The 10,281-nt window shown below is 41.1% G+C and overlaps 1 protein-coding gene across 1 annotated transcript; it reads left to right on the forward strand.

The window, feature by feature from the left end:
• Positions 1 to 2,455: 2,455 nt before the first annotated feature.
• LOC124681967 (protein Rf1, mitochondrial-like) lies at positions 2,456 to 10,012 on the forward strand (the record flags this gene model as incomplete). Its single annotated transcript, XM_047216737.1, has 2 exons — positions 2,456 to 2,492; positions 7,503 to 10,012. Coding segments are annotated over 2 exons (2,547 nt in total), but the record flags the coding sequence as incomplete, so codon positions are not given.
• Positions 10,013 to 10,281: the final 269 nt, after the last annotated feature.

The following is a 10,281-nucleotide window of genomic DNA, read 5'->3' on the forward strand; positions in this document are numbered from 1 at the left end:
AGCTGTCTTCACCAAATTTTACATCTCATGATATTAATTGTTCAGAAATTTCTAATTCAGATTCTGAGTTCTTTGAAGTGTCTAATAGTGCAAATGTATGTGAAATAGGTTTGCCTAAGATTAGCAATGAAGATAAGATGGATATTGCGATGATGAATGCAACAAATGAACAGGGTGTAGGTACTAAGGGATCGATGGGGATTGCCTCATCTTCGAAGCCTAATGGTGAGTCATCTACATCTCTACCTCCTTCATGCTCGCTGTCTTTAATTGAAAATGACATTGGGACACACTTTATTTCTAAAGAGGAGGTTATTTCTTTTGGGGGTATTCCAAAGCCTTCGGCTGGGTTGAGGTCAAGTAATAGGTTGGGTGGCCAATCTAATGCGGATATGCCTCTAATGGAGAAGGCAATGAAGAATGCGCAACTTCATGATGATTCTTTTAACTCAGGTAAACTAGTAATCCCCAAGTACTCCATTGTTAATATTGCGGATGTAGACATAGTTAAGAGAGCTGAGAAGTTAGGTGTGTCATTAGGAGCTTCTCAAGCAGAAATTGATCAATCCATTAGAGGGATTAAACTGGTGGAAGAGGAGAGAATTTTAACTATTTTAAATAAAAATGAGAGTGATAGAGAGAATAGAGAGGAAGGATTGGAGACTCTTGTATTGTCAAAAATATCCACCTTGTGTGAGGATTTATGTGAGGATGATGACATCCCACTGGATTTTGATGATCAATTGTAACATCTCAAACCAGTGGTCAAGACAAAGAAAAATAGACAGAGAAAAGTTTATGATACAAGTAATATTCGTAAAAGTACTAGGAAAAGAATTAAGAAACAATATTCATGATGCAGAATATAAAAGGAATTAATTGGAATTCAGGGGGTTTTGGTGATACTGCTAAACATTTGTTTGTGAAAGAGGCGATTAGGGAACATAAATTAGACTTCATAGCCTTATTGGAGACTGGAAGATCTAATTTCTCTATTCCTTTTTTGAACCAATTAGCCGCGGGATATAATTTCTCCTGGTTTTGCTTACCACCACATGGTCGTTCGGGGGTATTCTAGTGGGAATAAATTCTGATACTCTTCAAGTGTTACAAGTAAGCACAGGAGATTTCTGTGTTAAGATGCATATTAAATGTAAGAGAGATGGTTTCGAATGGATTCTGGTGCCGGTTTATGGGGCTGCCCAAGACGTGCACAAAGCAGAATTTTTGTCGGAATTAGTGCGCACTTGCGAATATGAAACATTACCTATGTTGGTAGGGGGTGATTTCAACATTATTCGCACCAGAGAAGAAAAAAATAATGCTAATTTCAAAGCGTGTTGGCCCTTTGTTTTTAATCCAATTATTGAGCATTTGAACATTAAGGGAAATTGCTCTAACAGGAAGACAATATACTTGGGCAAGTAGGAGAGATGTACCTACCTATGAGAAGCTAGATAGGGTACTAGCATCGATAGCGTGGGAACAGAAATTTCCTTTGGTCACGGTAAGAGCTTTAACTAGAGCTGATTCAGATCATACTCCCATACTTATTGATTCAGGGGTGAAAACACACCTGGGTAACCAAGAAAAATTCTCTTTTGAGCTACATTGGTTGCGACAAGAGGTTTTTTTTTGACATGATAGTAAAGGAATGGAATTCATTTATAGATGGAGCTAGCCCAATGGAGACTTGGTTAAATAAATTAAGACATATAAGACGATTCCTTAAAGGTTGGGCTAAAAATCAAAGTGGTAAGTATAAAAGAGAAAAAGAGAGACTGTTAAATATCATTGAGAGGCTTGACTTGAAAGCAGAAACAACTCTGCTAAATACAAATGAAAGGGATGAACTTAAAAAAGCCAACGATATTCTGAATAAATTAAGAAGGGAAGAGGAGTCTAAATGGGCACAACGAGCAAAAGTTAAACATATTCAAGAAGGGGGAAATAATACAAGATACTTCCACTTGATAGTAAATGGTAAACACCGTAAAAAGAAAATATTTCAATTAGATCAGCAAGAGGGAACTATTGTTGGGGAAGATAATTTGAAGGTGTATATTACTGAATTCTACAAGAAATTGTTTGGTGCACTGATACGTCTCCGACGTATCGATAATTTCTTATGTTCTATGCCATATTATTGATGATACCTACATGTTTTATGCACACTTTATGTCATATTCGTGCATTTTCTGGAACTAACCTATTAACAAGATGCCGAAGTGCCGGTTCCTGTTTTCTGCTGTTTTTGGTTTAGAAATCCTAGTAACGAAATATTCTCGGAATTGGACGAAACGAAGACCCAGGGCCCTATTTTTCCACGGAGCTTCCAGAAGACCGAAGAACACACGAAGTGGGGCCACGAGGTGGCCAGGCTATAGGGCGGCGCGGCCCAAGCCCTGGCCGCGCCGACTATAGCGTGGGCCCCTCGTTAGCCCCCCGACTCTGCCCTTCCGCCTACTTAAAGCCTCCGTCGCGAAACCCCTAAGGCGAAAAACCACGATACGGAAAACCTTACTGAGACGCCGTCGCCGCCGATCCCATCTCGGGGGATTCTGGAGATCTCCTCCGGCACCCTGCCGGAGAGGGGATTCATCTCCCGGAGGACTCTACACCGCCATGGTCGCTCTCGGAGTGATGAGTGAGTAGTTCACCCCTGGACTATGGGTCCATAGCAGTAGCTAGATGGTTGTCTTCTCCTCATTGTGCTTCATTGTTGGATCTTGTGAGCTGCCTAACATGATCAAGATCATCTATCCGTAATTCTATATGTTGTGTTTGTCGGGATCCGATGGATAGAGAATACCATGTCATGTTAATTATCAAGTTATTATACATGTGTTGTTTATGATCTTGCATGCTCTCCGTTTCTAGTAGAGGCTCTGGCCAAGTTTTTACTTTTAACTCCAAGAGGGAGTACTTATGCTCGATAGTGGGTTCATGCCTGCATTGACACCGGGACAGATGACAGAAAGTTCTAAGGTTGTGTTGTGCTGTTGCCACTAGGGATAAAACATTGGCGCTATGTCCGAGGATGTAGTTGTTGATTACATTACGCACCATACTTAATGCAATTGTCTGTTGCTTTGCAACTTAATCCTGGAGGGGGTTCGGATGATAACCTGAAGGTGGACTTTTTAGGCATAGATGCAGTTGGATGGCGGTCTATGTACTTTGTCGTAATGCCCAATTAAATCTCACTATACTTATCATGTCATGTATGTGCATTGTTGTGCCCTCTCTATTTGTCAATTGCCCGACTGTAATTTGTTCACCCAACATGCTTTTATCTTATGGGAGAGACACCTCTAGTGAACTGTGGACCCCGGTCCATTCTTTAATACTGAAATACAAATCTGCTCGCAATACTTGTTTTTACTATTTTCTCCGCAAACAATCATCTTCCACACAATACGGTTAATCCTTTGTTACAGCAAGCCGGTGAGATTGACAACCTCACTGTTTCGTTGGGGCAAAGTACTTTGGTTGTGTTGTGCAGGTTCCACGTTGGCGCCGGAATCTCCGGTGTTGCGCCGCACTACATCCCGCCGCCATCAACCTTCAACGTGCTTCTTGGCTCCTCCTGGTTCGATAAACCTTGGTTTCTTTCTGAGGGAAAACTTGCTGCTGTGCGCATCATACCTTCCTCTTGGGGTTGCCCAACGAACGTGTGAAATACACGCCATCATGCACCGGCACCAACCAATATTTATCTGGTTGCAGAGGAATATCAGGATATTACACAAATCTCACCTATGGAGAATGAGATCTTGACGGCGCCTTTTACTGAAAAGGAGGTTTTCGAGGCAATTTCTCAGATGGAATTGAATAAAGCTCCTGGTCCAGATGGATTTCCAGCTGAGTTTTATCAAAAAATTTGGGATGTAATAAAAAAGGACTTGATGGCTTTGTTTTCTCAGTTTAGTAATGGGGACTTGCCTCTTTACAAACTAAATTTTGGCGTCATTACTTTATTACCCAAGAAGGAGAATGCTGTTCAAATTCAACAATACTAAAAAAATGGATGGAGTGTTATTTAAAATCGACTTTGAAAAAGCTTACGATAAGGTGAAATGGCCTTTTTTGCAACAAACTTTGAGGATGAAGGGTTTTGCTCCTGAATGGGGAAGATTAGTGCAACAGTTTGTTCAAGGGGGTAGTGTTGGTATAAAGGTGAATGATGATATTGGTCATTATTTTCAGACAAAGAAAGGTCTAAGACAAGGGGACCCTTTATCCCCAATGCTTTTTAATATTGTAGTGGATATGTTTGCCATCTTAATTGAAAGGGCAAAAGAGGATGGTCAAGTAGGAGGGCTAATTCCGCATTTAGTTGAGGGAGGTCTCTCTATATTACAATATGCAGATGACACCATACTATTCCTGGAACACGACCTTGATAAAGCGGTTAATATGAAATTAATTTTATGCCTCTTTGAAGAGTTATCGGGGCTTAAGATTAATTTTCATAAGAGCGAGATTTTTTTTTTTGGAAAGGCAAAGGAGGAAGAGGCTCAGTATAAGCACATCTTTGGATGTGATGCTGGACAACTCCCCTTTAGATACTTGGGTATCCCAATTCATTACAAAAAACTCAAGAACTCGGATTGGTATCCGGTTGAAACACGGTTTGAGAGTAAATTAGGATGCTGGAAAGGGAAGTTACTATCCTATGGAGATAGGTTGGTTCTTATTAATTCAGTGTTAACTAGCTTACCGATGTTTATGTTGTCTTTTCTACAAATACCTGTTGGGGTAAGGAAACGTCTGGATTTCTATAGATCCAGATTTTTTTGGCAATCAGATGAAAAAAAAATACCGCCTAACAAAATGGAATATTGTGTGCCGTCCCAAAGGTCAGGGGGGTTTAGGTATTGAGGTACTTGAAATCAAAAATAGATGTTTACTGAGTAAATGGCTCTTTAAACTTCTTAACGAAGATGGAGTGTGGCAAGAATTGCTACATATATAACAAATACCTTGGACATAAGTCGTTACCGGAGGTTCAAGCTAAGCCTTTTGATTCTCCTTTTTGGAAAGGATTGATGGAGGTAAAACACGAGTTTTTTTCAAGGGGCTCTTTCAAAGTGGGTAATGGTATGACCATCCGCTTCTGGGAAGACACCTGGTTGGGAACTACTTCATTGGCTCAGCAATATCCTTCACTATATAACATTGTCCATCATAAAAATGTCACTGTGGCACAGGTGCTTGCTCAACCACCCTTGAATATTACTTTCCGAAGAGTGTTGAATGGTAGTAAATGGACTTTATGGTTACAATTATGTCGGAAACTCATGATGGTTAATTTGAATGACGAGGATGATAGGTTTTTTTGGAATTTGACATCTAACGGTGTGTTTACTGTCAAGTCCATGTATGAAGATCTTATGTGTGACCATACCCCTTTTTGCGAAAATATCTATGGAAGGTCAAAATACCTCTTAAGATTAAGATTTTCATGTGGTTCATGAGTAATAAGGTTTTGTTAACAAAAGATAACCTAGCTAAACGTCAGTGGAATGGGTGTACAAAATGTGTATTCTGTGGGGAACAGGAGACCATTCAACACCTTTTTATTGATTGTCCGTTAGCTAAGCTTTTATGGCGTACAGTTAATTTCACTTATGATCTTCCACCTCCTACCAATATTACCAATATGTTTGGTAACTGGCTTAAAGGAGTAGATAGAAAATCTAAGGCGTTTATCCGGATTGGGGTTTCTGCCTTATGTTGGTCTATTTGGAGGGTCAGAAATGATATAATATTTAACAAAAAAGTCTCTTTTCATTTCTTGTAGGTTATTCACATGGTCTCCCATTGGATCCAGCTTTGGGCTCTACTTTCCCCGGAGGGATTGCGGGATACCATGGTTTCTGGATGCACACGTCTCCTGATGGTCGCTCAGGATATCTTGTGCCAGGCTGGTTGGCGGTATACTAGAAGACTATGTTGAGTGGTAGTCGTAGTATGTCCCATTTTCGATGGTTGATTCTTGTGTCAATCCTCGAGCATGTGTGATTTGTAAACAAATTTTCTTGGATTTTTCTTGGATTTTTCTATTAATAAATGGCCGTGTGCATCGTCATGATGCAGAAGCCGGGGTACACCCCCATTTCGAAAAAAAATAAAGTAAACAGTCTCCAAGCCTAAATGATGTCAAGATCCCTATAAGAAACACTGTAAATAGCAAGTGGAATTGCAATACCCAAACTGAGCACTTAGCTAATAACCGTCAAAAACACTACAAGCTCAAGATGTCTACTAATATTTCAAAGAAAATGCACAGCTCAATTCGCTGTTGTAGATCCATTCACAGATTTCTACTTTCACAGTTTGTAGTTGAGCAAAACAAATGGTCAAATAACCAGAAATTGGAACAGACAAGTATATCCAATGCAATAAAAGAAGAGAATAGGTACTTTGAGCAACAAAGCCAGCAAGAACTGCTGGCCATGCGAAGACTAGAATTTGAAAGTGAGTTTACGCTATCTCAATGAAATAGGAAAATCCACGGTAGATATGTTTCTTTTCATGTACATGATGTTTGATCATAAATTCAAAATGGAACCCGTGATCATTTCAAATGTCAAAAGAACTGGAAATCTCAACACATTTACATGTCCATGGGCTATGTTGACACATGAATTTTCAGATTTTTTTGGGACCTGTATAAAATAAATTGTGATCCAAAAGTTGCATTTACGTGACATTTTCTTTATTTTTGCGTAAGATACAACATATGTTTTATTCACGAAACTTTTAAAACATGTTGATATTTTCTGTACAATTAGTCAAACATAATAAAGTGTGACTTAAAAAACTAAATTTAAATGACTTATTTTCTACTCCCTCCGTCTCAAAAGAAAACTGCTCAAGTATTTTTTTTCCAAATGTGGATATATTTATAACTAAAATATATATGTCTATACCTCCATATCTAGACAAAGTTGAGCAACATTTTTTTAGAGACGGAGGGAGTAGCATAGATAATATTGAGATTATTATTTGAGAAATGTATATTTATTTTCCTTGGCAATACTTGTAATTTCTTAGTAACATATGTGTACATAAACTAATGGTCAAATACAGACTTCTATATCTAAAAACGCAATCAATATCAAGAAAAAACTAGAAATGCCAAAACTAATGGTCGTGGACTATATAAACGTATATGATATCATCTCTTTACGAAAGGAGCTAGTACTGATGCATCTTGGATGAAAAATAGTTCCTCTGTCTTATCAAAATTTTCTTAATATTTTTAAGATTTAGATGTATCTAAACACTATTTAGCATCTAAATACACCTAAATTTAAACCAAGGTATTGGATTTCATGTGCATAACCATCTTGTAAGACGGAGGAAGTACACATTTTGTACCGCGTACAGCCGGAGTACAGCCTCGCCTCTGCTCCAGCACGGCAACGCCCCGCCGCCGCCGCCGCCGCCGCCGCTCATCCTCCTCCTCCTCCACTAGCCAATCTCCGGACTACGCCTGCGCCGCTCATCATTCTCCACCCCACCAATGTCCCGAATCCGCCTCCGCCACTGCGCCAGCACGCCGATGTCGCGCCCCCGCCACCTCCGTCGCAGCTCCTCCTCCACCTCCACCTCCCGGTGCTCAACATCCTGGTCTCCGGCCGCCTCCTTTGCTGCAGCCACGGAGCGCGTCCGCGCCGGAACGCTCAGCCCGGAGGACGCACACCACCTGTTCGACGAATTGCTGGGGCAGGCCACCCCGGTCCCCAAACGCTCCCTGCACGACTTCCTTGTTGCGCTCGCCCGTGCTCCGGCCTACGACGACCGCAGAAGCGGACCCGCTCTCGCAGTCGCTCTCTTCAACCGCGTGTGCCGAGAAGATGCCGGCCCCCAGGTAGCGGCGCCCACAGTCTGCACCTACAACATCATCATGGACTGCTGCTGCCACGCACGCCGACCGGACCTAGGGCTTGCATTGTTCGGCCGTCTCCTCAGGATAGGCCTGAAGACAGACCAGTTCACCGCCAACACATTCCTCAAGTGCCTCTGCTGCGCAAAACGGACAGATGAAGCTGTCGACGTACTGCTTCATAGGATGTCCGACCTGGGTTGCATCCCCAATGTTATCTCATACAACATAGTTCTGAAGAGGTTATGTGAAGATAGCAGGAGCCAGCAAGCACTTGACCTGCTCCAGACGATGGCGAAACAAGGAGGTGTCTGTTCCCCCAACGTGGTGGCATACAGCACAGTCATCCATGGCTTCTTTAGGGAGGGCCAAGTAGGAAAGGCATGCAATCTTTTCCATGAAATGGTGCAGCAAGGGGTTTTGCCTGATGTTGTGGCATACAACTCAGTTATTGATGCGCTGTGCAAGGCCAGAGCAATGGACAAGGCAGAGCTGATCCTTCGGCAGATGGCCGGCAATGGCGTTCAACCAAATAAAGTGACATACAATTGCATGATCCAAGGATATTCCACATCAGGGCGGTGGAAAGAGTCAACTAATATGTTCAGAGAAATGACAAAACAGGGTCTGATACCAGATATTGTTACTTGCAACTCGTTCATGACCTCCCTTTGCAAGCATGGAAGAAGCAAAGAAGCTGCAGAAATTTTTGATTCCATGACTGCCAAAGGACACAAACCTAATATCTTCTCATACTCAATTTTGCTTCATGGGTATGCCAGTGAAGGATGCTTCGCTGATATGATCAATCTCTTTAACTCAATGAAAGACAACGATATTGTACCCGACTGCCATGTTTTCAGCATATTAATTGGTGCCTATGCTAGATGTGGAATGATGGTTGAAGCGATGCTCATTTTTGCAGAAATGCGGGAACAAGGAGTGACTCCGAATGTAGTCACCTATTCAACTGTAATAGCAGCACATTTTAGAATGGGTAGGCTGGCCGATGCTGTTGACAAATTCAGTGAGATGATTGCTGTGGGAATACAACATAACAATGCTGTTTATCAGTCCCTAATTCAGGGTTGTTGTATACATGGTGATCTGGTTAAAGCTAAAGAGTTGGTTTCTCAAATGATGAACAAAGGTATCCCTCGTCCTAACATCGTCTTCTTCAATTCAGTAATAAACAGTCTATGCAAAGAAGGGAGGGTTATGGATGCACAAGATATATTTGAACTTGTTATACACATTGGCGAGAGGCCGGATATCATTACTTTTAACTCACTGATTGATGGGTATGTCTTAGTCGGCAAGATGGATAAAGCACTCGGAGTACTTGATGCCATGTTCTCAGCAGGTGTTGAGCCTGATGTTGTTACATATAACACACTTGTGAATGGCTATTTTAAAAATGGAAGGGTCGATGATGCTTTGGCTCTACTCACAGAAATGTTGTCCAAGAGAGTTAAACCTACAACTGTCACATATGGCACCATACTGGATGGGTTATTTCGTGCTGGGAGAACGGATGATGCAAAGAAAAGGTTCCATGAGATGATTGAAAGTGGAATAACAGTTAGCGTTTCCATATACAATATAATTCTTGGAGGACTTTGCAGAAATAATTGTGCCAACGAAGCAATCACTTTGTTCCGTAAATTAGGTGAAATGAATGTGAAGTTTGATATCGCAACATTCAATATCATGATCGATGCAATGTATAAGGTTCGGAGAAGAGAAGATGCTAACAATTTGTTTGCTGCAATATCAACCAGTGGGTTGGTACCTAATGCTTCGACTTATAGCATAGTGATAAAAAATCTTCTAAAAGAAGGATTAGTGGAAGAAGCTGGCAATATATTTTCATCAATGGAGAAGATTGGTTGTGCTCCGAGCTCCCGTGTTGTTAATGATATTATCAGAATGTTGTTAGAAAAAGGTGAGATCACTAAGGCTGGAGATTATTTGTCTAAAGTTGATGGGAAGAGCATCTCACTGGAAGCTTCAACTACTTCGTTGATGTTGTCTCTGTTTTCAAGGAATGGGAAATATCAGGAGGATGTGAAATTGCTCCCTGCAAAGTATCGATTTTTCAATGGACTTGGTTGAGTGGCTGATACATCGCATATGAGATCAACTCCAGAGAAAGCTTAATGTATTTTGTGCTCGCTTAAATCCCTTCTGCCATCATAAGAAATCCAAACTGCCTGCTTGTACCGTTGAGTTCGTTTTGCAGTGTGTCAGAATCACAAGAAAGTGAAATGTGTATGAATCTATTAATCTTTGATGGGTGAGGACAGGTAGAAAAAGTAGTCTAACATGACTGTATGCAACCTTAGGGATAATGGTGTCTCATTGCCATTGGGGAAGGTAAGCAG

The sequence above is a fragment of the Lolium rigidum genome, unplaced genomic scaffold (assembly GCF_022539505.1).
Source record: "Lolium rigidum isolate FL_2022 unplaced genomic scaffold, APGP_CSIRO_Lrig_0.1 contig_62246_1, whole genome shotgun sequence".
Classification (NCBI taxonomy): Eukaryota; Viridiplantae; Streptophyta; class Magnoliopsida; order Poales; family Poaceae; genus Lolium; species Lolium rigidum.